Here is a 28,000-nt window from a genome sequence, read left to right as displayed (position 1 = left end):
GGTTTCAAAACCAAATTTGTTTCAAATCCTTTTTAGAAAATTGGCAGAGGGTCAAGATTATTGTTTGGACTTATGAAATTTGATTTCCTGCCAGATAAAATGCAAATCCATTTTTGAATAATTTCCTTCTGATTTGAATTGATTTCAAAATGAATCCAACTCAATTCTTTTGGGAAATTTTTAATTTGGCTTTGAATATTACTTGGGGCTTATTGAAAATGCTTTTGCCCAAAAAATATTTTCGAACTGGCTTGGGTTCCTACCAAGGCTAGCTAGGGTTTCAACTAGTGGCATTTAGATTTCCATCCTTCTAGGCAAACAATCAAGCAATCCAAGTCATTTTCAAACAATCCTAGGCAATCATGGGAAACTCCTAGAAATTTTTTAGTTGCCTGTGAAATTTTTAAGATACCAGATTTGAGAAAGATCTGGGATGTGACACCTTATGGCTGGCTGGTGGCCCCTCCCGACGTCTCCCAAATGTTCCAGTGTTTCTTGTTGTCCAAAAAAATAATGTTCAATCGGCAACGTATTTGACCACCCTAGGTATTGATTCCCTGCAAAACCAAAAAAACAGAAAACAGGAATGGGCACTAAATTAATAAGTAGTCCATAAAAATAATATAATTTTATAAAAAATATAGAAATGATAACATAATAGCACTTAACAATCAAAAATTATAAATACGTTTTAAACGAATCATAGACACATACGGCACCGTGTTGAATGGCCAAAATAATCCCGGCATAGACGCATACGGCACCGTGTTGAATGGCCAAAATGATCCCGGCATCATGATCCAGTTATTTGCGGCAGATTGAGGGACGCTGTTGGAGATGCCCTTATCACACTACGTACCAAAGCGATGGTAGCTTATGCACAAATGCAATCCTGTCCTGTAACAGAGTCCACCTCTCGTGGCAATCATTGTCATCTCTATAGTGCACAGTGCCATTGTCCTGCAGCGAACAGTACAACGTGGAGTAGCGCAGAGCAAACAGCGCACCGCCTCTGTAACACGGTGCATGAACGAGCAGGGAAAGCATACATGTGTAATATTTATTTATTTTTCATTAGATTATCGGTCGATTGGATTGCATTAGGTCCTTCCCAATGCTTCACGCTGTGCATGTGCTAAGCATGCCACATAGATACAAGACAAAATTTTGGTCACCATAGAGAAACAATGCCAAATGAAGAAAAGTTATCAAAGCGTTCACAGTAACATCGAATTCATGGAAAAATTACATAGTACAACGCATTTGGACATAGTACAAGTCTGACCCTTCTCCTTGGAATGCACATGCACTCTAAATCCTGGAAGAGGTAATATGGATGTCCTTTTGAAATGCATGTCTTCTCGGTGGGGCCGAAAGGAAAATAAAGACACTCAATCGCTGGATCATGCGAAGCATTTTCGTCTCTACAAAAATAGAAATAAGGTTAGTTGACCACTATGAACATGTGTAAGAAGAATACATTTTTATATTTCTCAAGTGAGATCCTCACCCATCTCTCAACTTCTGATGCTGATTCAGAAAGTCTCCTCTTAAGAATAGACTTCTCTGCTTCACAGCTCTCTACATCAATATCTGCATGCAAGTCAAAAACAATTGAGGCTGAACTGTGCACCTTCAGGATTTAAATGAACAAATATCTGTGACATAAAGCTAGCCCACAAAAGAGAATACCAAAAGACAACTTACAGTAATGAATTCTCACTCAACTACGGACGTACAAACAGAATACTAGAGGCAAACAAAGGAAAATAGTACACAATGGAACATGTCAATTTTATTACGACCTTGCTGACCTAAAATCCTAAAGTTTTAGTACTCAAATATGTCGATCTAGTTAGCAGTGGGATAACCCTGTATTACCTCTGAAGCAAGAGAAAGAAATGGCAGGTTCTATTGTGGACTCTGGTTAGGAAAAGCGATAAGTATAGGCAGTGTGTCAGGCGTCGACAAGTTCAGTTAACTGTAGAAGTTCAGAAAAACGCTTCGCAGCAACCAACGATCAGGATCGCTCCTCACCAGCGCTTCGTCGCGAACCGTTGATCTCCTACTTACCGTTATGAGTCCGTTACTGTTACTTTTCACGGTCTTGCCGGGTAAAAGGTTCCCTATAAATACAGCCGGGGTGTGGCTGTCATCGCTATCTCTCTCTTTTCCAGAATATTGCCGCAATGGCTTATCATACACTCATATAGTTCATACTTTTTCAATACAAAAGGGGATCTGAGAGAGAGTTTATACAAAATCGAGCCATATACTCTTTGATATTTTTGCATAGATCATAGCTAGGTCCTGACAAAGTGGTATCATGAGCAGTCGATCCTCGGCAGAGAGGTGAATTGGGAAAAAAAATTCTCTCCAATCGGGATTTCCCCACCCTTCTTCGCAATCGGCGGCGGTGCCTGCGGGCGCGTGGCGGCGGGGTTGAGGTGATTGGCGGCGGTGAAATTCGAGCACAGATTTGTCGAGCAGAGTCGGTTGGTCGAGTAAACTGCTCGATTAGTAAAATTCCGAGCTCTAGCACAGATCCGTGTGCTACGGCGGCGTGGATCGTGGCGGCGGCAAGATCAGAGGCAAGGGCAGGGTTGCTGGGGAGATCCAGTGGTAAAATTCCTCACCCGAATCTCTGATCAAGGTGATGGGGCGGACTAAAACTATCGATGAAGCGGATTTGCAAGAGGTGCTGGGCCTTCGGGACGATTTAGGAGGTTTACAGCAAGAGAGCACACAACTGCATTCTGAGATGACCAAGTTGCAGGAGGAAATGCAGTCTATGAGCGGCAAACAGGGGGAAATCTCAAAGCATGTGGGTAACGTGGAGCAGGTGGTATTGGATCTCAGCAAGCAGCTGTCTGCGATGAGTTCAGTCTTGCAGACATTGGTGAAAACCACAGCTCCCCACACGCAACAGGAGCGACCATCTAGCTCTAGTCAGATCCCAAAATCCCCAACATTGCAGCAGGAAGAGATGCAGAGCCAAGTGGACAGAACAGAGCAACTCAGGAAACAATTGGAACTCGAGAAGGAGAAATCAAAACAAATTGAAGAGCAATTGCAGAACTTACCTCCTATTAGGACAAACCGAGTTCAGGCACCCCCAGGATATGCACACCCTATCAGAACTGACACAATACCAAATGTTGGAACTCCCATGACTGCTAGAGATCAGATGCATACACCTGCTTTCAACCAGTACTATCAGAACAACAGGGATAGGCAACTATGGCAAGGCTATTGCAGAACTTACGAGCAGGACATGCAGGCACAGTTCATGAAGTCATTAACAAAAGGTCCCAAACTGGATTTTCCAAAGTTTTCAGGTGAAGATCCTGTAGGCTGGCTGAGACAGTGCAACAAGTATTTTCAAATGTCAGGAGCTCCAGAGGAGTACAAGATATCCCTGGCTCAAATGTATGTAATAGGAGATGCAGATGTGTGGTTGAGAAGGTCTGGGTTACTTAAAAAGCAGTTGACATGGAAACAGTTTGGAGCTGAGGTGGTCAAACGATTTTCTGACAATGGTTCATATGATCTAACTAAGAAATTCAATTCAGTTAAGCAGCTGCAGAGTACAGTGTCTGAATACACTAAAATGTTTGAAGATTTAATGGCTGATGTTCAGGAGGAAAATCCTGAGCTGGGAGAACTCTGGTTTGTGAGATGCTATGTAAATGGCTTAAGAGATGGGATCAAGTATCAGTTAAGGCCACTTCGTCCTCAAACACTCACAGATGCTTACTGCTTAGCTAAGGACATAGAGCCTTGTCACCCTCATGTGACCACAGCACCTAAGAAAACAGGGGCAACCTTTACCAATTTCTACCAGAAGAGCAATTGGTCTGCTCCAGTGAAGCAGAGCACACCTGTTCTGCCACCACAACTGCTAGTAAGACAAGCAGAGATACCTGTTAACAATTCCCAGAAAATAAGAAAAGTGGGAGAGTGCTGGAGATGTGGGGACAAATGGATGCATGGCCACAAATGTAAATTAATCCCTAATGTGCACTTGTTGCAACAAGAGGGTGAGGACCAACAGCAAGAAGAAATGGAAGATGCAATACAACAAGAACAAATGGAAGCAGTGGAACAAGAAGAACAAGTGATGTTTGTTTCAGCTCATGCTATGGGGCAAAGATTGGCAGTTCCCACCCCAACAATTGTGATACATATCAATGGGAAGAGAGCAGTTGCTCTACTAGATTCTGGCAGTACAACTTCTTTCATTAATGCACAGTTTGCAGCTAAGCTCAACTGCAACATGATTCCAGTAAAACCTAAATCTATTGAAGTAGCTGGAGGAGGGAAATTACTGTCTACTGCTGTCATACCAAACTGTGAGTTTCAGATAGCAAAAATCAAGTTGTCTCACAATTTCAGAACATTAGACCTGCCCAGCCATGATGTTATATTGGGATATGACTGGTTTACTGTAGTGAGCCCAGTTTCATTTGATATTCCCAAACAGAACTTCTGTTTTACACAACAAGGCCAGAAAACTGTGACTACTGCCATTTACACAAATCCTGAAACAACCAAAGAAGTGCCAGTGGAGAGAGTGCAGAAGCAAATGGAAAAAGGAGCAGAGGTTTTCCTATTGCAAGTGCACAATATTTTAATGGAAGCACCTGAAGGAACTAAAACACCTCCTCAGATACAGAAGTTAGTGATGGAATATGCTGACTTATTTGAGGAACCTACTACACTTCCTCCTCACAGAGCCTTAGACCACAAAATTCCATTGGTACCTGGTGCTAACCCTCCCCATATGAGACCTTACAGAGTGCCCCAACACCAAAAGAAAGAAATGGAGGAGCAGATCAAGAAACTGCTGGCAGCACACCTGATTAGACACAGTCAGAGTCCATATGCTGCTCCAGTACTGTTGGTCAAAAAGAAGGACAGCTCCATGAGATTGTGTACTGACTTCAGGAAGTTGAATTCCTTGACAATAAAAAACAAGTTTCCAATTCCAGTCATTGAGGACTTGTTGGATGAGCTACATGGAGCTAAATATTTCTCTAAATTGGATCTGAGATCTGGTTATCATCAAATTAGGATGCATCCAGAAGACATACACAAAACAACTTTCAGAACTTTTTTAGGCCACTTTGAATATCTGGTGATGCCTTTTGGGCTATCTAATGCACCTGGCACTTTCCAGGAACTGATGAACACTATCTTTGGGCCTTATCTGAGGAAATTTGTGTTAGTTTTCTTTGATGACATTCTCATTTACAGCAGAAACCTCAAGGAACACTTAGAGCATATTAAGATAGTAATGGTTGTGTTGAGAGAAAACAAGCTCTTTGCAAAGCTCTCCAAGTGTGTTTTTGCAGTGCAGCAAGTGGAATATCTAGGGCATGTCATTTCTGAAAAAGGAGTTGCAACTGACCCTCAAAAACTTGCTGCTATTGCTGATCGGCCCACTCCTGACACAGTTACTAAAGTGAGAAGTTTCCTGGGCCTGGCTGGGTATTATAGGAGGTTCATCAAAGGGTATGGTCTCATTTGCAGACCACTGCATGATTTACTGAAAAAAGGCCAATTCCAATGGACACAAGTGCATGATCAAGCTTTTGCTCAACTGAAGCAAGCACTTACTACAGCACCAGTACTTGCACTACCAAATTTTAGTAAACCATTTGTGTTGGAAACTGATGCCTCAGTAAAAGGAATTGGAGCTGTACTAATGCAAGATGGCCAACCAATCTCTTATTACAGCTCAGCCCTCTGCCCTAGAAATGCAGCACTTTCCACTTATGAGAAAGAAGCACTGGCTATTCTTGAAGCACTAAAAAGTGGAGGCATTATTTGCTAGGCAAGGAAGTGGTGATTAAAACTGATCAGCAGTCCTTGAAGTTCATCACAGACCAGAAAATCACTGAAGGGGTGCAACATAAACTCATGATGAAGCTACTGGAGTTCAACTTTACAATACAATATAAGAAGGAGGTTGAAAACAGAGTGGCTGATGCGCTTTCAAGGCTCATTCCTAAATGTTTTGCTATTTCTGCTGTCACTCCTACTTGGGCTGAAGAATTAATAACTAGTTATCAACAACATCAACACACAAGGACTCTGATGGAACAGTTATTGGTGCAAAAACAGAGCACAACTTCTGACTACACAATACATGCTGGGGTAATAAGGTACAAAGGAAAGTTATTAGTGGGCAAGTCAGTGGAACTCAGAAACAAACTAATAACAGCTCTACACAATTCTCCTGTGGGTGGACATTCAGGAAGAAGGGCTACTTATCACAGAGTTAAAAGCATTTTTTATTGGCCTGGGCTGAAAGCTGATGTAGAAAATTTCATTGCTGCTTGTCCCATATGCCAGAGAGCAAAGCATGAAACTTGCTTACAACTAGGTTTGCTTGATCCCCTGCCTGTAGCAGACATGGCCTGGCAACATATCACAATGGACTTTGTGGAAGGTTTGCCTAAATCCAATGGCAAAGATGTGATCATGGTAGTGGTGGACAGATTTACGAAATACAGTCATTTTATTCCTTTGTCTCACCCTTATTCAGTTTTATCTGTGGCTAAAGCTTTTGTGGACAACATTGTCAAACTGCATGGACCTCCCAAGCTAATCATCTCTGACAGAGATAGGATTTTTACCAGTAAATTGTGGAAAGATATATTTGCTGCCTTAAAAGTGGAGTTGAGGTACAGTACAGCATACCACCCTCAGACTGATGGCCAGACAGAAAGGGTGAACCAATGCTTAGAGACATACTTGAGATGCATGGCTACTGATCAGCCTCACAAGTGGTTAGCTTGGCTTTCATTAGCTGAGTACTGGTACAATTCTACCTATCACACCACTCTCAAAATGTCTCCATTTCAGGCCTTGTATGGATTTCCTCCATCCTTAATTTCAGAGCTTGCAATTCCTGGTCCTGAAGATGAGGAAGCACAAGATTTTCTCTCTTCCAAACAGCAGATGCTGGAGCAATTGAAGGAAAATTTGTGCAAAGCTCAAAACAGAATGAAGAGATATGCAGATCTCAAGAGAGTAGAAAGAAGCTTCTCAGTGGGAGATATGGTCTACTTGAAAATGGCTCCATATAGATTGGCTGCCTTTGGATTCAGAGGTGCTTTAAAACTTCAGAATAAGTATTATGGTCCTTTTCTTATCATTCAGAAGGTGGGCAATTCAGCATATAAACTCCAATTCCCTCAGGGAGTGCAGATACACCCAGTCTTCCATGTTAGTCAGCTCAAGAAACACATTGGCAGCAAGACAATTCCAAGTCCCATGCTGCCCATGGTTAACACAGATGGCACCATCAAAACTGGTCCGGCAGCACTGCTTCAAGTCAGACAGATACCACGCAACAACTTACCTGTGGTGCAGTGGTTGATCCAGTGGCAAAACCTATCAGAAGAAGAGGCCACGTGGGAAGATGCAGATTTTGTCAAATACTCCTTCCCAGAGTTCTTCAGAACAACTACTCAAGCGTGGAGGGAGGCAGCAACAACGACGTGAGGACTCGTCGTAACTCAAGAAGGGGGCAATGTCAGGCGTCGACAAGTTCAGTTAACTGTAGAAGTTCAGAAAAACGCTTCGCAGCAACCAACGATCAGGATCGCTCCTCACCAGCACTTCGTCGCGAACCGTTGATCTCCTACTTACCGTTATGAGTCTGTTACTGTTACTTTTCACGGTCTTGCCGGGTAAAAGGTTCCCTATAAATACAGCCGGGGTGTGGCTGTCATCGCTATCTATCTCTTTTCCAGAATATTGCCGCAATGGCTTATCATACACTCATATAGTTCATACTTTTTCAATACAAAAGGGGATCTGAGAGAGTTTATACAAAATCAAGCCATATACTCTTTGATATTTTTGCATAGATCATAGCTAGGTCCTGACACAGTGGCAATGCTGGCATTATGTCCGCAAAGGAGAGAAAAGCTTGTACAGAGAATTGGGGATGACTAGGAGTCCTAGTCAGAGAGAGAATCAGCTAGCAGATTTGGTAGCAGGCAGCTCGGATTAGGGAAGTTCTAAACATTCTAGTTGCATTAGGTAAAGGTCAAGGGCAAAACATCCCATATACAAAGGATGTATTGTATCTCAGATTAGGAAGCAAGAACAATCAATCTTTCACTCCAATTATTCTCTCCAAACACCTTCAAGTTATTTTCAGCATGGTAGTACTTACATTCTGGATCAAAGTTTACAGCAGGTTCTGATACATGAAAATACACATGTCATAGCTAAAGTGCTGAATAGATTTTGTACTAGGGCTAGGGAGAAGCTCTCAGCCCTGGAAGCAAAGATAGAAGAGTTATTTTTCTAATTCTAGCTTGCATTATTCCTCATGGGGGGGGAGGGGGGGGGGGGTCCTCTTTAGACAGAGGCCTAACAATCCAATCTAAAGAGGTCACAGATCTTATCCCTAATTGGCTTTCGCAAGCTAAAGGATATCTTCTTTATTTAAAGGATAGACTATCTAAGATAGCGGTTGGGGACCTCTTCCCATAATTGGTACCTGCCATGGTAGGGCCATGTACTCCGATACATAACAGCTTGGTAGCAGGGAAATCATGCATATACTTCTTCTTTAGATCAGAAATTCAATATTATACTTTTGTGTATCATACAGATTAATATTTCATTACAATTACTTTACTAGGCATAGGTCAAACCTTTTAACACCTAATATTTTCACAGGTTAGTGTTGCTTCATCAACAATCACTCTAGAATGAAAAATGTAGATGGTTAGGGGTCTAAAATTCTACTTAACTAGATGATACCCCGCGTGTTGCATGGAATTGGATATATAGTTTCTAAAGACTCTGTAGAATACTAACTCGGTCCTTACGATTCAAACAATGTGATAGATTTCGACTTAAACAAAAAATATTAACATGAAAAGCTGTGCATGTCACAATTAAATGCAATGTGATCTAAAACCTACTTAGAATGCACTTGTGCATGTTTCATGGTAGAGGATTCTCATGCGTAGATCAGACAGATGCTAGTGGATCAAGCTAGTAAATCTATCGGCTACAACAATTTTGATTATGTTGAAACATGCATGTTGAGATAATTAGAATTAATGGGGATCACTCTCTTAGGTATATACATGATAGGATTAGCTATAGAACCTTCATATTGACATCTATTCAACTGCTAGAGAAAAAAACTACTTCCAATGATAGAGAAGATCAACTCAAATCTCCATTTGAATGTATCTTCTCTGCTTGTGCTCTGTTGTGTTACTGGGCAGGTTTGATGAAGCAGGAGGACGCTGCAACTCTGAGAACTGGAGGAGAACTGCTGAAGGATAATGCATCTCGTCTGATGAGGATCTGCGCGACGGCTTACCAGGATGAAGGAGCTCGCTGAGGAGGGTGATCTTGTTCTTTGCTTTGTTGACCTAGTTGCCTCCTGCGTGAGGATGGATGGGGCCTGTTGCTCTGGATGGAGCCTGGCGTTTGTTTTGGTTTGATCGTAGACGGTGTTTGTTTCTGTTAGGGTATGAATTATATAGTGTCGTCGGGTTTTCGCCCCACAGTGAGTAATCTCGATGGCGAGTGCTCATGGTGGGTTTCCCGGCGATGCTTGAACCCGCTTCCCTCTTTCCCGCCTTATTTTCTGGACATTGGTTGTATTTCCGTTATGTCGCAGTAATGGAAAGGGTAATGCCTGGTTAAAAAAAAAGTAAATTGTCTAACCATCTAAAGGGCACGCGGTGTAACACTCTAACTATCATTGTTTTGATTTGCATATATGCTAGTGTATTTTGTTCGTGGTAATGATGTTCAAGATACAGAAAATAAAAATAAAAGGGGGAAGAAACAAGGAACTTTCAGTTGTTACCAACTTACCATAATAGTATGTCGACAGAATCTCAATGCGCTCAATTGGCTGAAAATGGAATAAATACATAAATATGGTGCAATTTAGCATGTGAAAGAATTCAAATATTTAACATGTGCACTCAAGAGGTAAATAAGGTGGAACAGATTTGCCCACACATAGGACTGGCATTGACAGATACATACCATTACAAAAATGCCTTCTTTATGTGTTGGCAGGCGCTCTAGTTTTCTTAATGTATCGTCACCCTTAGTCACCCTCCCAAATACAGCATACTGAAAACCATTAGGCATCAATCTCCATTCAGTTACTTAACTGACATTGAATATGAGTCTTTTCAAAAAATGCTAAATACCTGGCCATCAAGGTGGGGAGCATCACCAAGGAGGATAGAAAAGGAAGAGGAGGCACTGTCTGGGTCAGAATACCTTGCAGAGGGGAAGAATAAGTAAATATCATAAGCTGATAAAATGTAATTGTAGATACAAAGCAGCTTCTTTTTTGTGCAGGGCATACCTGATCATATTTATGAATGAATCTATGGATGTTTTTCAGAATTTTTAAAGATAAATAATTAGCTAAACCCTAGACTCAAGCACCCACCCTTGCATGTACAATATCCACTCTGAATAAGGATATACGTTGCATTCATCTGGAGTTGTACGGGAAGACAAAAGGAACTATGGAGAACAATATGAACCAATGCATACAGAAAGGTGCTAGTACATGATATTATGGTTTAGGCCAGAACCAGATGGTTTGATAAGACAGGTTTCTGCCAAAACTTCAGAGAGGGAGTACCTTCCCATTGAGAGAATTCCTCTGACATGCTTGACAGTACTAAATTCACCAACAATTGATTTGTCTGCCTGTTGTTCCTGCTCTTTATTCATAGGGGCTTTTCTACCTCCCATGACATCGGCAACTTGCGCAACGAAACCCTTGTCAACCTGCAACCAGTAACAGATGTGCATGCATATGATAAAAAGTAGTCCATAACAAACAAACAAAATGTGTCAGCAAGTTATCAAATTTATTCATACCCGGAAGAAGTGATTTGTATTATAGCATCCAAGCTGCACAAGTTTAAATATGTGTTCAACTGTCTTAGGTGCAACATGAGGAAAGAAGCCGAATTCAATGTCACCATGATTTAACTGCAGGTACAATTGCAAAACAAGTAGGTGATGTCAGTAAGAAAATTGATTAGCATACTACATTTGAGGATTAACTGGGTCATATAAAGGAACATAAGTACCAACAGATATAGAAGAACATTAAAAACAAAGTTCTTGCAAAGTACAAAAAACAAAACTAGGTATGCTACACAACAATGCAAATAAACTATCTGATCCAGTGGTTGCGGCCTCGACGGACGCCGCTGGACAGGACCCGAAAGGAAAGAAAACCGGCCTTTGGTGCTTCAAATGTCGTTCAGATGATCATCTCGGAGTAAATTGCACAAAACCACCACTTTGAAGGCTAGGTTTGCAGAAAACACTACAATACATTTTTTTTTTGCAAAAAACACCGTGTCTACCGTAATCTTTTTGCAAATAACACTGATCGGCGGATTTGCCTCCGTTAAGTGTGTTTATGACAGATGGGGCCCGTTAGTCAGGATGACGTGGCACAAATTTCTCACACCGTTAAATTGAATCGTTTTGCTGGATATGGGACCCGCTTGTCAGTGTAACACTCTCTATTGAGCATTTCATCGAGCAGTTTGCGTGCAGCACACATGCCATTCTCGTTGCACCCACTGCACTGGACCGTCTCCTTCCGCTCGCCGTCGAGGCGCACCTTGCGGCTGCCGTTGCAGTCCCTGCACATGACGAACCCCACGCCGGCGCAGCCCGCGAGTCCGCGACTGCCCCTGGAGCAGGGCCTTGAGCTTCCCCTCCTCCATCCTCGTCACCTCGGCCGCGCCGCCGATGTGCGTGCCCCGAACAGCTGCAGCTCCTCCCGGTAGTGGATTTGTCCCGCTTGATGGACGTCAGGCGGCTAGGGCACGTCGGGCGTCGCCATTGCCGTGCGTGCACGCCATCGACGGAGCCGAGTAGGGGCTTCCCTGCTCAATGATGCGCTGGCCTATGCCTCAGCCGGGAGCAGGGCGGGCTGTGGCGTCTGGTGCGGTGCGCGCGAGCAGCAGCCAGCAGCATGGGCGGAGGTGCGCTAGCGGCAACAGCAGGGGCGCAGGTGCGTGCGAGCAGCAGCAGGTTCAGCTCCTGGTGGTGTTGCATGTGCAGGCGCTGGAGCTTGCAGTCGCGGTCGGCGAGCCCATCTGCTAGCCCCACTCCCATCAGCACCCTTGCGCAGCCTACCCTCTCCAGCACCGACGCGGGTGGAGAGCGTCCGCCGAGCACCGAAGGCGACCGCGACCACGCCGGAGCAGCAGCCGGACAGGCACGGATCTCGCCGGATCCGGTGTCAGGTGGGGCAGGTGAGGTGGGTATGGCCGGATCCAGCGTGCGGCACGACGGCGGCGGCGGCGGCGGTGGGAGCGCCGGAGAAGCGGTGGCGGCGCTGGGATTTTGAGGGATTCTCTTTATGCAGCGGAGAGGAAGATAACACTTCGCATGAACCATTTTTTTTAATTTTTCTTCCAATGACAGGTGGACCCCATACAGCCACACATGCTGACAACGTTAGCCAACCTCACCATTACATGTGAGATGTTAAATGGTGCCACGTCATCCTGACTAGCGGGGCCCATCTGTCATAAACACACTCAATGGAGGCAAATCCGCCGATCAGTGTTATTTGCAAAAAGATTACGGTAGACACGGTGTTTTTTACAAAAAAAATGTATTGTAGTGTTTTCTGCAAACCTAGCCTTCAAAGTGGTGGTTTTGTGCAATTTACTCTCTCTCCAAGGACTGCACGGTGATACACTATTGTCATATTTGCAACAACTACAAGCACCCTATGCACCGTTGTCCTGTGTTCAAGCAGCCAAGGCCCATTGCGTCGCTCGGTGGATGCGGGCTTGTAAACGCTATGTTCGTGCAACTACCTGACTCGCTTTTCAAGGAACATCTAGCACCACCAACACTGCCGACTGCTTTGGTCACGATCTCCGGTGGTTCTTTATGTGCTGCTGAGGTGGAGGTAGAGGTCGCTAAGATCGCCTCACTCCAGTCTTCTTGGAAGTGGGAAGCCATGCCGCATGGAGACAATGCTTTCCTAGTTTGTTTCCCGTCCCTCGAGATTTTGAAATGTGTGACAGCTTTTGAGTACAATGTCAAATCACACAACGTGAAGGTTGCATTCAGTGAATGGATTGCCGAGGAGGTCACATCCGTTCTTCCTTTGCAGCCGGTATGGGTTCATGTCACTGGCGTTCCACCACCTCTCCGCCATTTCCTCGGTTTGTGGGCGGTTGGATCAGTTATAGGAGCCACGCAAGATGTTGATTTGGTTTCTTTGCGCCGGCATGGAATTGTGCGAATTCAGGTGGCCGTACATTCTTTGAATATTTTCTCCAAGAAAGATGGGTCTGTTGATGCTTCGGTCTCCTCGGATGTCTATGTTAAACTTAATCGCTATTCACTTCGCTTTGTTCTGGAGGACTATGTCCCAGATGTTGACTTTATCCCACGAATTTGGGAAAACCATGATGATGGCCATGAGGACGGCGCTAACCGGGGTGAGGATATGCCTGACAGAGACGCTAGCAAGAGGTCTAAAAATGTCCAAGCTGTTGGTGAAAATACGACATCGGATGCTCAAACTAGTTCGGCGGTTCCCATGAAGTCCGTGCAGAGATCAGTACAGGCAGCAGAACCGGGCTTTCGGCCGGCCAGCCGGACGTGTATATGGCAGCAACGAGACTGCCTGTAGCTCCTGCTGCTCACGCGAATGAAGTGGACCAGGCGCGGTCCCCGGCTGAGTGCGCCATACAGGCAGCGGCTGTGGAGGGCCGGCCTATGGCTCTTGGCTACATGCGGCATGCAGCAGTCACGGAGAATGGCCCAGACGCGCATATGAGCCTGGCGCTCAAGCAGCCAAATGCTGCTGCCCCGACGTTGCATGCAGCTGCAGCACATGCTTCTGCCACTGCTTCGGCGCGGATACAGCCGGCCGTGGATCCTGTCGCGCCACCAGCTGCGCACTCGGTTCATTCTGCTCCGGTTTGCAGGCCGGATTCCTCGACTGTCGGGGGATGACCCCCGGGTAGGCTTAAGGTGGTAGGCTTAAGGAGACGAAACGACACTTCAAAACATCAGGGCGGCCAACACCCCTCGGTCCGGCTGCCCGGCCACCCCGGCCGGCTCGCCACCCGGCTGCTCCAGCCTGCTTCCCGTCCGGCTGCTCCAGCCGGCCTGCTACGCGGAGTCAACCGCGGCGTCACATCCGACCCGACACGGAGAAGATGGCCATACCATGGTCACTATTGCTGATAGAGCAAACACTATAGCGCATCACTTCACTGCGCCCCAATAGTGCTGCATTATGCATGCATCATGCGTCACTTCGGATGACCTCTAGATAGTATAGTTGGCCAGGTGGGCCACCCCTTGTCCCCTGGGCATCCCTTTATAAGATGCACCAGGGGGCTCACTTGGCCAACACAAGGCACTCATGCCCACCACACCACACCACACTCACTCACGGCTATACATTCATCTCTGGCTCTCACGCCACACACTCACACTCATATGCATGAGGCATGAAGCCCATAGCTCTCCACTGCCTCCTGTAATACAGCTCTAGGAGCAACTCTGTACTACTTCGCATATACACCAGACATGCAGGACTAAAGGTGTTACCTCCCACGGAGAGCCCCGAACCTGGGTAAACCACCACGTGATGTTGCTCAATCCCGTCCCGGATCTCCGATGTAGCCTTGCCCTCACCTTTAAGCCATCCCATGGCATCTGTCGTGACGCGGCACCCACTGCGAGAACACCAGGACATCGACGATGCCACCAGCCGCGTCACCGGCTCGTGCGGCTGTCGTCGTGGTTCCACTGGGCTCTGCAGCGCGTTCCTCTTCACCGACCACCGGGACTGTACGGACACCCCCACCCTCGTTTAAGTCTACGCCAACGGCTACTCTGTCGACGCCGATGGGTACTATGTCTAGAGGCCTGACCACGCCCCTTCGACGTAGTAACCGTCACTCCCTTGATGCTGATGGTTCCTCTGCGACTGATGAACACTGCCTCGCGAAGGCGATGCGTCGCCAGGCCTTGAGGAATTTGGACCCACGCCAGGTATCTCGTCCGCTCAATCTTTTCTTACCTTTTCAGATACTCGTATTACTAGTAGCTTAAAGATTATTGGTGTATCTATGGAAAAGAACGATAATGAAATTAATCTGTCGGTTGGGGCACTTAAACACATGGAGATTGACCATTTAAATGTTTATCCGAAGTGTAATAACACCCTACCAAACCCCGAAACCGAGGATGATGATGAAGCGGATGCCAAAATGATGGTCCGCTAATCTCCGACTTGGTTGGTGAGGTTACCGAGGTGGGTTTAGATGTTGCAAGACCTGGGTCAATGTTTTGTGACTTCACAGCGTCTTCGCGGAAATCTAAATCGCACTCCTCTAAAATGAAACAAAAACCGCCCAAGAAGGAGAAAAGTTCCACACCAATTCGAGTTTTCACATGAGGCATGTTTTGGAATAGCAGAGGTCTCTCAGACTTGGCTAAACATAAACACGTTGGTGATTGTGTGCGAGAACACGAATTAGATTTTGTGGCAATTTCAGAGGCTGGTAAATGTGACTTCCGCCCGCACGTCCTCGATCACCTATCAGGTGGTTTCGACTACACATGGCATAGTCTACCAGCTAGTGGAAGGTCTGGAGGAATCCTTCTTGGGATACAGACCACGACCATGAATTTGTTGGCTTTTTCGACCGGTGAATTTCATATCAAATTTCACCTACAAACAGGGCTAATAATTTTACATGGAGCCTGGTCGCAGTCTATGGGGCTGCCCAAGATGAGCATAAAGCTGCTTTCCTCCGTGAACTGGTGAACTTGGCTAACGATAACCCGTACCCAATGCTTATTGGAGGGGATTTTAACATCCTTAGGTACCAGGAAGAAAAAAATAACGACCGCTTCGACACTCATTGGCCTTTCCTATTCAATGTTGTGATTGACAGCTTGGATCTTCGGGAGGCCTGTATGTCGGGGAGGCAGTTCACTTGGGCTAATAATTGTTCTGTGCCGACATACGAGAAGCTAGATAGGGTACTCATGGATACCGAATGGGAGCTAAAATTTCCTATGGTGACCGTGCGAGCCCTAGAGCGAATCGAGGCATTATCGGATCATGCGCCAATCATTCTTCATTCTAATTCTACGAGCCATCCTGCCCATCGCCCTTTCAAATTTGAATTGGCATGGCTGCATCGGGAAGGTTTTGTAGACGTAATCAAGAGCGTTTGGGAGAGGCCCGCCGTTGGTCGTACACCGATTCAGAGATGGAATTATAAAATAAGGGCCATGAGGCAACAGCTCTCTGGATGGGCGAAACACACCAACGGATTATACAAAAAAGAAAAGCAGCGCCTCTGCACCATCATTGATGACCTCGACAAAATTGCAGAAACACGCACCTTATCTCAACAAGAGATTGAATTGAAAAATCAATCTAATGAGAAGGTTGCCCGTCTATTGCGCGAAGAGGAGATCAAATACTACCAGAGGTCCAAAGCTGACTTCATCCTAATGGGAGATAGTAGTACAAGATACTTCCAATTGGTCGACAATGGTCGACATAGGAAGAAATGTATTTGTAGTCTCCAACAGGATGAGGGGCGGATCAAAGGTCAGGAGGAGCTCAAAAAGTATATCACCATCTACTACAAATCTTTGTTCGGGGTGCCAGATGAAGGGAATGTCACCCTTGACAAGGCACGAACAGATGATATTTCACAAGTCACGGTGAAAGAGAACGATATCCTCACGGCACCTTTCTCGGAAGAGGTGAGAGCGGCGGTGTTCCAAATGGAACACAACAAAGCTCCATGCCCGGATGGTTTCCCCGCAGAATTCGATCAGAATTTCAGGGAGATCATCAAGACTGACCTTTTGGAGTTATTTAAGTGTCTTCATGCCGATCGACTTGACCTATTCAGGCTAAATTTTAGCAAGATTGTTTTGTTGACAAAAATTAAGGAGGCTGAACGGATCCAATAGTTCAGACCCATATGCCTCCTTAATGTCAGCTTCAAGATTTTCACCAAAGTGGCTACGAATAGGTTAAACTCGATAGCTGACCATGTTGTCCGACCATCTCAAACGGCCTTCATGCAAGGAATGAATATACTAGATGGGGTAGTAATCCTTCATGAGACCGTTCACGAGATGCACCGAAAGAATACGAGTGGAGTAGTATTCAAAATTGACTTTGAAAAAGCCTATGACAAGGTCAAGTGGTCTTTTCTCCAACAAGCCCTAAGGATGAAAGGTTTCTCTGATAAATGGCACCAGTGGATGCAAAATTTTGTAACTGGAGGTAGTGTGGCCATCAAAGTCAATGATGATGCAGGTCATTATTTTCAGACAAAAAAGGACTACGACAGGGTGACCCATGTCCCCAATGTTATTTAACATTATTGCTGACATGTTGGCTATTCTGATTGAGCACGCCAAGCAGGATGACAGATTGCGGGAGTAGTGCCACACCTTGTGGATGGTGGCCTCTCTATTTTGCAATATGCCGATGACACAATTCTTTTTAGGGAACATGACCTGGACAAAGCTCGAAATCTGAAACTCTTGCTTTCAGCATTTGAGCAAATGTCAGACCTCAAAATTAACTTTCATAAAAGCGAATTGTTCTGCTTCGGAGAAGCCGTTGAGGCGGCGGCTGATTATGCTGACCTGTTTGGTTGCGCACTTGGCCAATTCCCGATTAAAGATCTGGGAATAACGGTTCATTATCAGCGTCTCACCATTGCAGAGTGGAAGCATGTGGAGGAGCGTCTAGAGAAACGGTTGAGAAGTTGGAAAGGAAAATTGCTCTCAGTTGGAGGTCGGCTGGTTTTGATTAACTCCGTCCTCACAAATATGGTTCTCTATATGCTTTCTTTCTTCCGACTCCCAAAAGGGGTCCTGCAAAGACTAGACTATTTTAGATCCAGATACTTTTGGCAAGGAGACGGTGAAAAGAAAAAATACAGGCTTGCCAAATGAAGCATGGTTTGTAGGCCTAAAGACCAAGGTGGCCATGGAATTCATGACCTGCAAGTCAAGAATGAGGCCCTTCTCTGTAAATGTTATTTAAACTTCTTACTAAGGATGGTGTTTGGCAAACCATGTTGCGCAACAAGTATCTAGGCCAAAAGGCGGTGTCTCAGGCATATTGGAAACCTGGCAACCCGCACTTTTGGGCTGGCCTAATGACGGCAAAGAAACATCTATTTCGCTTTGGGTCCTTCATGATAAAGGAAAGATGGGAGATTCGTTTCTGGGAAGACATCTAGCTAGGCAATGCCAGTCTCAAAGGACAATATCCAGCCTTGTATAACATTGCTCGCGATAAGAATAATACTATTGCGCACGCGCTCAGTTCTTCCCCGCTGAATATTTCGTTTAGGCGGGATTTGATTGGCTCGCGACTTATGTCATGGCATAATCTTTTATCCCGGCTGGATTAGATTAACCTGACACAAGGCCGGGATGTGTTTCGCTAGAACCTTACGACATCAGGGTCTTTCACAATAGACTCTATGTACCGTGCACTCACGCACTCTGAGGTACCAGTGAGTAATAACAAGAAAATTTGGAAGTCTAAGATTCCACTAAAAGTGAAAATCTTCATGTGGTATCTTTGGAGAGTTGTGTTACCTAAAGACAACCTCGCACGATGCAACTGGCAGGGAGTAAGAAGTGTTGTTTTTGTATTCGTGACGAGACAATCAAACACCTCTTCTTCCAATGCAAGTTTGCATGTTCTACGTGGTCGGTCATCCAAATAGCGTCAGATTTGTATCCACCCACAAGTGTTGCCAATATTTTTGGTCAGTGGTTGGACGGTATTACAAATAGGTTAAAACGCTAATAAGGGTAGGAGCGTATGCCTTAATTTGGTTGCTTTGACTATGTAGAAATGGTTTGGTTTTTGATGACAAAAAGGCTTCTCCTCTGCAGGTTATTTTCCGGTGTACGCACTCGCTAAATACGTGGTCTTTTTCGCGAATACGCAAAACTTGCGTATCATTCATTGATAGAAGGAAACAAAATGAGTACATAAGAAGGTACAACACATGGCTCGAACGCATACATGAGAAGGCGTGGGCATGGTACCCTGAGCAGAGAGACAAGGGGTGCTCAGCCAGAACAGAGAAGGAAAAAAAACACATGGCTAAACCCACCGAGCCTAGGACATAGAGGTGCGGCCGAACATCTCCAGAGCCAACACCGGGGACGCCGCGAGCAGGCAAGATGGCGCCTTCAAGAAGGGGAGCGACGTCATGACGCCGCCACCATCCGATCTGAAGAACCGGACCAAGGGTTTCCCCCCATGCTCGAAGAGGGGCACAGATAAAGGCCATGGCAGCGCCTCCAGGAAGGGAAACGGCACCCACGAGTGCCGCCGCTGCCAGCATAGGTAAGTCGAGCAGAGCTTTCGCCCTCGCCTAGGACCGAGCAATCCCATTGCCGCCGGTTCAGGGTTTAGAGATTAGGAGGTCAATCCGCTGATTGAGACCACCACCTCAAAAGGAGGGTGGGGCTGCGCTTTCCACCGGAGCGGGAGGCACCGGGCGTCGTCGAGAAAACACGAGCTTTGGGACCGGCGTGGCATGGAGGTGGATGGGGTCAGAAAGGCGGCGTGGTAAAGAGCGCCGACGCGGAGGATGGGATGGCAACCGACGCCACCGACAAGCTAGGAACCGGAAAAGGGAACGCAGCTCCAAGTTGTCAGGGCGAAGCCGCCGAAACGCCCGCGAGCCGAAGACTGGAGAGGACGCAGCAATCGAAGCACGGCAGCCGAGGCGGCGCCGGGAAGGACGCCGGCAGGCCGTTGACACTGGAAGACGCGGGTCCATGACCGCCGGGACCGGAACCGCGACGGCAAAGAATCCACCGCGAGGCCTCAACCACCCACCAAAAATACCACCTTGACCACACGAACACGCAGGAGCCGGAACCGCACCTTGGAGGAGATGCCATTGGAGAAGAGGAGCGGGCAGTGCCGAAGCAGGGCCGACCCTCAGCCAGCCGGCCGCCAACACCCAAGGGCCTCATGCCCATCCACCACCACCAACAGAAGGAGAGCTGCATCGGGGAAGGGGCCGGAAGCGGGCCTCCAGCGCATCCACCAGCACCAGCAGAGGAGCTGCGTTGGGAGGAGGCCAGGAGGCGGCCGAGGGATGAGCAGGCCCGGGCGGTGCCGCCGCGCCGAGCCGGCAGAGAAGGCAACGCGCCAGATCCGATCTGGGAGGAAGGGGCTTAGCGTCGCGACGCGCAGGAACGAGGCCGCCCCGCCGCCACCATCCCGGGGCACCGCGCGGCTTCGCCAGCAAGCCCTCCAGCGGCGGCGTAGCGGAGGGGGGCGGAGAGGGGACCTGGCCGTCGGCGGCTAGCTTTCCCCCGAGTCATCAGTCGTGGGCGACGCGGGGGCGGGTCTGTATTGTATTCCTCCACTGCCTCGCGGTGCAATTCTCAAATACGTGGTCTATGCTACAACGGTCGGAGTACCAACCGTTGTTCATGGCGGTGTGTACGCGATTAGAGCAGGTGGCTACGGAAGTTTTTTCCCGACATGGGTGGCAGCATAACCTACGGATCGATCCACCGCCTCCTTTGACATATGCATAGTGTCGGTCTATAGGACTCTACTGTGTTAGGTTGATCTCCTCCGTGTGGGCCCAACGGCCCACTGGGCCCTTAGATCCGCGCCCTGATCGGGGGCGCCCAACCCTCATATGGTTGGTGGGCCCCTGTGACCCGTGCATATATAAACAGAGGTGGGGGCCGGGGCACGACTGATGAAGTTCACCACTGCCACAAACCCCACCGAAATCCCCTACCGATCTAGGGTTAGTGTGGTGCTCAGGGGAAGCACACCACCGCCGCCATCTCTCTGCCATCACCGGCCACTACTTCACCATGGCCGGCACCGGCTCGAGCTCTTCAACCCAAGGAGAAGGTAGGGCTACCGGATTGATCTAACCTACCCGATCCCATCGATCTAACAATGGTATCAGCCAAATTGGGTTTAGACCTTTCGGTAGAAAAGAAATTCAAAGATAATTTTCCCCCTTCCAAGAACCCTAATCAGAGGGCAAAGAAGGATTACCGGCAGAGGGCCTCTGGCCTCGCCGGCAAAGTGCGTCGCCACTCCGGCCGCGCCTGTTCCTCTCGATCCCCACACGCATCGGCGAGCCGAGGTGCAGGGACGAAGAACTACCACGAAAGGGGCAAAGAGCACCACAGCCACGCCGTTAGACGGCGGCGTGCTTCCTCTAAGGGAAACGCGTCACCGGCGAAGGGGAGGCAACGGGGCCACAGATCGTCGTCTTCCATCAGGCGCAGAGGAGAAGAGGAGGCTCTCCCGTCTCTCTCTCTCTCTCTCTCTCTCTCTCTCTATTGCAGTGGAGCTGGATAAAGAAAGTAAGGGGGAAGATGAAACAGAGGGTCGCGCGCGCGGCGAGATGGCTTCAGGTCGCCGTCGCCGGCGGCCAGACCTAGCTCACCGGTGGCCTCGGGCCCCGGCCGCGGAGACAGATCGAAGGACGGGCCCCGCCCTCTCTGCAACAGGAAAGAGAAGGGGAACGGGAGGAAGGAGAAGCGAGCACGAGGCACGCGCAGCGCGGTGGTCTTCGACCCCGTCGCCGGCGGCCGGACTGCCTGCCGCTGGTGGCCGCAGTCGCTCCCGGCGCGAGACGAAGAGAGCAGCGGGCGCAGAGCGGCGCGTGCGAGGGGGTGGGGAATGAGCGCTAAGGTTTCCCCCCGATGGCTGGAGCCCGTTTTTGATCGGGCGAAAAGCAAGGGCGACCGTCGGATTTAGATCGACGGCCACGACACGAACCCTAGCCCCGCCCCGGGCCGAAGGTGGCCTCGTGGCTGGGCTCTGGCCAGCTCGCGCGGCTGGGCTCTGGTCGGCTGGCGCGCCGGGCCACTCAGTTTTCTTTTTCTGTTATTTGTTATTTGTCCAGTTTTGGGCAAATTTCACATAGTATTTTCTATTAAAATTTAATCCAAAGAAAGTTTGTTTAGAAAATAGAAAAGTAAACAGAAAAAGTTTCTGAAAATGAAAATAGAAAATTTTCAAAAAAAAATGTTCATCAATTTTATAAAGAAAATAATAAAGTTCATGAATTTTTATTTAGTCGAAGAAAAGTTTCTGTAACAAGTAAAAAGTTCATGAATTTTTATTCATGTTTTTACGCTGCGTAGATAATTAATAGTGCTCTTTTACAAAGAAAATGAAAGTTTACATAGAATTAAGTTTTTAAGAGCATGTTAAAGTGATTATTAAAATGAATATGATTATGTTATTTTTATGACCAACGTTGTTAATAACATGATCATGTTTTATTATTGCAATTAAAGGTGCATTTATTTCTAATATTTTGCCCAACGGTAATATAGATTTAACTGCATAGACAATTGTATGTTTAATTTGACCAACGTTAGATTAATGCATATGATTGTTATACTGATCTCACTTAAATTGTGATTTCAGGAGGCTTCCACTTGATGAGTTGCCTAAAAGATGTTCCGACACTTAGAGGTGACAATTACACTGAGTGAAGGAAGAAAGTAGAACTGGCATTTGTCTGTGTTGAGCTGGACTGGTTTGTGGACACTCCACAGCCGGTCAGACCTACAGAGCCAGTCAGAGAGGCCACTGATGATGATGTTGCGTGGGATAAAAAGAGGGGGGATCATGCTCCTGTGGAGATGTTATATTCCATAGAAAACCAAAAGTGGGTCAATGCAAACAAAAAGTGCATGGCATTTATAAAGAATACAATCGAGAGCGCCATTGGGGGCTCAATTGCAGAGTGTACTTCCGCAGGGGAGTTGCTTACAAAGATAAAGAGCCAGTTCACTGGCTCTTCAAAGATATATGCCACCTAGGTGTTAAAGCAACTGGTGACAGAAAACTACATAGGTGGTAGTCATGGAATAAGAGAGCACATCCTCAGGATGAGCAACATGGCAGCAAAGCTTAAGCCAATGGATGAGGATCTGGAGATCAAACCAGCGCTCCTGGTCCACATGGTCATGGCTTCACTGCCAAAGGAGTTTGAAACTTTTGTTGTAAACTAAAATATGTCACCTGGAACATGGGACATTGAAAAGACAATAGCAATGTGTTTCCAAGAAGAGGACAGACTCAAAGCCTCACATAGTGGTTCACTCAACTATGTGAAGGATCATACGAAAAAGAATTACAATCAAAACAACAAAAGTTCCCCCTCAAAGCCACATGGTAAAGCTCCCTATCAGCATCAGCAGAAGTCTTTCCCAGTGGACAAAGACACATGTCTCCACTGTAAGAAGACCGGACATTACAAGAAAGACTGTCCCGATTGGCTGAAGTCCTTAATGGCAAAGCAAGGTAACAACATTGTTTCCTTAGTAAATGAATCCTTGTATACACAGTTTTCGAAATCTACTTGATGGATTGACTCAGGAGCAACTGTTCATGTTGCAAATTCTTTACAGGGATTCCATTCGACCCAGACTACGCAAAGAAGAGAAAGAGGCATTGAAGTAGCAAATGGAATTCAAGCGGAAGTTGAAGCTGTTGACGACATCTCCTTGGAGTTAGCCGATGGATTCAAGCTTCTACTTAGAGATGTTTTATATGTTCCATCATGTCATAGAAACTTAATTAGTGTTTCATGTTTGGACGAAGATAATTATGAATGTTATTTTTGGACATGGCAAGTGTGCCATATGGTTTAATAATGCTTATGTGGGTGATGCTTTACTACATGATGAGCTTTATTTATTATCACTACGTGAAAAAGTGCACTCTGTGTGTAATGTGAATGAGCATGTCGCGTCGAATAAAGAACAAAAGAAAAAAAGAGAACACACGATTCATCGAAATTATGGCACTGTCGCTTGGGCCATATTTCTAAGGGGAGAATAGAAAGATTAGTCAAAAGTGAAATTCTTTCTCCGTTAGAATTCTCAGACTTAGAACAATGCATAGATTGCATTAAAGGAAAGTATATAAAACAAATAAAAAAGGGTGCAATCCATAGTACAGGCACACTAGAAATCATTCACACTGACATTTGTGGACCATTTCCGATGAAAAGTGTGGATGGATATGACTCGTTCATAACATTCACAGATGACTACTCTCGCTATGGATATATTTATCCAATCAAAGAAAGATCTGAAGCGTTGGATAAATTTAAGATATTTAAAGCTGAAGTTGAAAATCAGCATGATAAAAGAATAAAGATAGTAAGATCCGACCGTGGCGGAGAATACTACGGTCGGCACACTCCATATGGCCAAGTCCCTGGACCTTTTGCAAAGTTCTTGCAGGAGACTAGCATAGTAGCCCCGTATTCAATGTCGGGCGAGCCTCGGCAAAATGGAGTAGCTGAAAGGCGCAACCGTACACTTATGGATATGGTGCGCAGCATGATAAGTTACTCCACCTTGCCATTGGGATTATGGATGGAGGCACTTAAAACTGCCATTCACATTCTCAACAGAGTACCAAGCAATTCTATCCTCATAATGGCATTAGTTGCTCATTTTGATTTAGAGTTACATCAAATGGACATAAAGACGGCATTTCTCAACGGGGATTTAAAAGAAAATGTCTACATGAAATAACCCAAGGGTTTTATCATGAAAGGCAAGGAAAATATGGGATGCCGCCTGAAGAAATCCATTTATGGATTAAAGCAAGCCTCTAGATAGTGGTATCTAAAGTTTAATCAAACGATTAAAAGTTTCAGATTTGAAGAAAATATTAAGGATAACTGCATTTATGCAAGGTTTGAAAATAGGAAATATATTTTCCTAATCTTGTATGTGGATGATATCCTGCTTGCTAGCAGTGATGTTAGTCTACTACAAGAAACAAAGAAGTTCTTATCCTCAAATTTTGACATAACAGATCTTGGTGAAGCATCATATGTTTTGGACATCGAAATTCACCGAGATAGAAACAATGGAGTCTTAGGACTATCACAGAAAGCATATTTAGACAAGGTTATTCAAAAGTATAATATGCATGCGAGTAAAGCCACACCTGCTCCTATAGTCAAGGGCGATAGTTTTGGTAAATTCCAATGTCCCAAGAACCAGTACGAGATCGATCAAATGAAAGCAATACCATATGCTTCGGTTGTTGGCAGCTTACAGTATGCACAAGTGTGCACTCGCCCTGACTTAGCTTTATCACTGGGGTACTCGGTAGCTATCAAGAGAATACAGACATAGAGGACTGGAAGATGGTAAAGAAAGCATTGCGTTATGCGCAAGGCACAAAGGACTACATGCTAATATACAGGAGAAGTGATTCCCTAAAGATAAAAGGGTATTCAGACGTAGATTTTGCAGGGGACAGAGATGATAGAAAATCCACGTCAGGATACCTATTCACTCTCACTGGGGGAGCTATTTCGTGGAAAAGCTCCAAACAGTCGTTAGTTGTATCATCCATGATGTATGCAGAATTCATAGCATGCTTCGAGGCCACGGGGCAAACGATATGGCTAAAGAAATTTATACCCGACTTGAAAGTGGTAGATTGTATTCACAAACCACTAAAGATGTACTATGACAACCAGCCTGCAGTATTCTATGATCACAACAACAAGTCGAGTAATGCTGCCAAAACAATAGAGATAAGGTATTATGTTGTGAAAGATAAAATCCAGGATCAAACTATAAGTCTCGAGCATATAAGGACAAAGGATATGCTTGCGGATCCGCTAACGAAAGGCTTACCACCCAATGTGTTCAAGGAACACTTAGCCGGCATGGGTTTAAGGGAAAGCCTATGATTCCTGGATAGGCCCAAAAGGAACAGAATTTGTTTCTGAACAAAACGTATGTTGTAGCTGTATGATTCTATTGGCAATTAAGCTGTGACGATGAAACATGCTCTATGTACCAATATGTGATGAAACAAATAAATTAGAAAGTATAAGGTTAAAAGTAAAGTTGAGATCAAGGGGGAGAATGTTACGTTGATCTCCTCTGTGTGGGCCCAACTGCCCACCGGGCCCTTAGATCCACGCCCTGATTGGGGTGCCCAACCCTCATATGGTTGTTGGGCCCCTGTGACCCGCGCATATATAAATAGAGGTGGGGGCCGGGGCACGACTGATGAAGTTCACCGCTGGCACAAACCCCACCGAAATCCCCTACCGATCTAGGGTTAGCGCGGTGCTCACGGGAAGCACACCACCGCCGCCATCTCTCTGCCATCACCGGCCACTACTTCACCATGGCCAGCACCGGCTCGAGCTCTTCAACCCAAGGAGAAGGTAGGGCTACCGGATTGATCTAACCTACCCGATCCCATGGATCTAACATACTATTGCTGATTTGTCGGTTTTATTTCATGAATTATTGTCAGACTTCTAGATTTGGCTGTGTGCATCCTAGTTATGCATAGGCCGGATGTTACTCATAATGCTTTGTATCGCTTGATGCTACATTCTGAGATAATAAAGTCGCCCTTTATTGAAAAAATCTGATCCAGTTTGTGCCATTACACCCGTATCATCTAGCAGTTGGGAGTAGTTAGGTGTATTCGGCCAATATGAGTTACCCAGAAAATCAGAATTTTGACGAGAAATATGCAGCAGCTCACTCACCAATCCTAGATTCCTGGATCTTGCAATCCTCTCACTCTTAACTCCAATACACTCTGGCCGTACCACCCATGCTAAACCAATTCCAAAACGAATCTTTGTAAAACTACAGCAGCGGCTCGGAAATTCCAGCTAAGATCCTCATGGATACTCACGATTCACGAATCGATCTACAAGTTTCAAAAAAAGAAAAGCAAATTCGTCGACAGATATAGAGGATTTAATCTACAAAAACTAATTCCGGGATATTTTTCCTCCCCCAAACGCTAGAATAGGCCGCTCAATTTGCAGGAGTTCAAGGCGAAACACCTGGGTGCGAATCTCACGACGGTAAGAGCACAAACAGGAACAGGAATCGGACCTGGAAGACGACGCGGGCGGATCCGAGGTTGGGATCCGAGGCGTAATAAGTGGAAGCGCCGGCGGTCGAAGCAGCCGTGAGGAGGAAAAGGAGAGCGGCGGCGATGTGCCGGAACAAACCCGCCATTTTTCTTTTCTCCTCCATTCTTTTTTTTTTTGGTGTGCGCTGGTTTAGCTGCAGGAGGGCAGAGCAGCTGTCAGAAAGCGCTTTCCGAGCCACCGGTAACTGCTTTGATCATTCTTTTTGGGAAAGGATCCCAGCCGGCCGACCGATCTAGTCCTCGGCCGGTCACCGTGCCACCTGCCGACCTCGCTACAGGCCTTGTGTCACATATTTATTTCTCTTTTCTCCACGGAGAAACATCATCCATCGCCATCTTACTTTCCTCCTCGTCTTCACTGTAGATCACTATGGATGTCCCATGTTAGAATAAATGGGTTTCACCCATTAACAAATTCTGAAATATCAAATGAGCCCATGAGAAAAATAAAAGTGGTGGTGTGGTGCTAAAGATTAGTCCAACATTGTTAGTTGAGAAAGTATTGGACCTCTTTATATAGTGGGTTCGAGAGAAAGAGAAGACACTTGTGTGCTCGCCTTGCTTGGTCGGGCTCGGGCCGGGGCGGGGCAGGGTGTACGTGCGACATGCACGTGAATGGTCCTTCGAAATCCGGTCTGTTGCCTTGTAGGGGGTATTGCTTTCTTTTGTCGTTTTATTTTTTGGTGTCTTGACCTTGTTCGGTAAGTTTGACCTGGAAACCAAGTAGGTTTGAGATCGTGATCGCGACACGATACATCTCTTGTTCTCCTATATATAGTGCTTACCGGCCTCGGCCAAAGACGCACCGAAAACACCTAAGGTTTTGCCTCATCTCGCAACTTGAGCCACCACAGTAGTCTACTCTATCCCGAATGCTGGCGTGCATCAGCGTGCGGGGGAGCAGGTCTCCGGAACAGTTCGTCCTTGCGATACTACACAGGAAGAGGACAAATTAGGTTT

The 28,000-nt window shown here is 46.1% G+C and overlaps 1 protein-coding gene across 3 annotated transcripts; it reads right to left on the bottom strand.

The window, feature by feature from the left end:
- Nucleotides 1-1,050: 1,050 nt before the first annotated feature.
- LOC109754678 (peptidyl-prolyl cis-trans isomerase CYP23) lies at nt 1,051-27,305 on the bottom strand. 3 transcript variants are annotated; one of them, XR_002230759.4, is made up of 9 exons: nt 27,001-27,251; nt 10,900-11,013; nt 10,658-10,806; nt 10,212-10,284; nt 10,042-10,131; nt 9,865-9,904; nt 3,084-3,197; nt 1,511-1,593; nt 1,051-1,424 (listed from the first exon to the last, which is right to left on the bottom strand). XR_002230759.4 is itself a non-coding variant. In XM_020313589.4 (8 exons), the coding sequence occupies exons 1-8, from the start codon at nt 27,142-27,144 to the stop codon at nt 1,404-1,406; spliced, it is 714 nt and encodes a 237-aa protein (XP_020169178.1). In that variant the 5' UTR covers nt 27,145-27,305; the 3' UTR covers nt 1,051-1,403. The 3 variants fall into 3 exon arrangements, 2 of the variants coding, with proteins under 2 accessions (XP_020169178.1, XP_045083584.1); XM_020313589.4 differs by lacking the exon at nt 3,084-3,197 and having other exon boundaries at nt 27,001-27,305; XM_045227649.2 differs by lacking the exons at nt 1,051-1,424; nt 1,511-1,593; nt 3,084-3,197 and adding an exon at nt 9,263-9,631 and having other exon boundaries at nt 27,001-27,305.
- Nucleotides 27,306-28,000: the final 695 nt, after the last annotated feature.

This window comes from Aegilops tauschii, chromosome 4, assembly GCF_002575655.3.
Source record: "Aegilops tauschii subsp. strangulata cultivar AL8/78 chromosome 4, Aet v6.0, whole genome shotgun sequence".
Lineage (NCBI taxonomy): Eukaryota > Viridiplantae > Streptophyta > Magnoliopsida > Poales > Poaceae > Aegilops > Aegilops tauschii.
This window is presented reverse-complemented; position numbering and strand designations above follow the sequence as displayed.

Excerpts from the sequence above, each read along its gene's own strand:
- LOC109754678 (XM_045227649.2), bottom strand. The coding sequence starts at position 27,144 with ATGGAGGAGAAAAGAAAAATGGCGGGTTTGTTCCGGCACATCGCCGCC. Across the intron at positions 10,807-10,899 it reads ATACAAATCACTTCTTCCGG|GTTGACAAGGGTTTCGTTGC; the intron begins GTATGAATAAAT and ends TACTGGTTGCAG. Across the intron at positions 9,632-9,864 it reads TCTGTCGACATACTATTATG|AAAATAAGGCGGGAAAGAGG; the intron begins GTAAGTTGGTAA and ends ACCAATGTCCAG.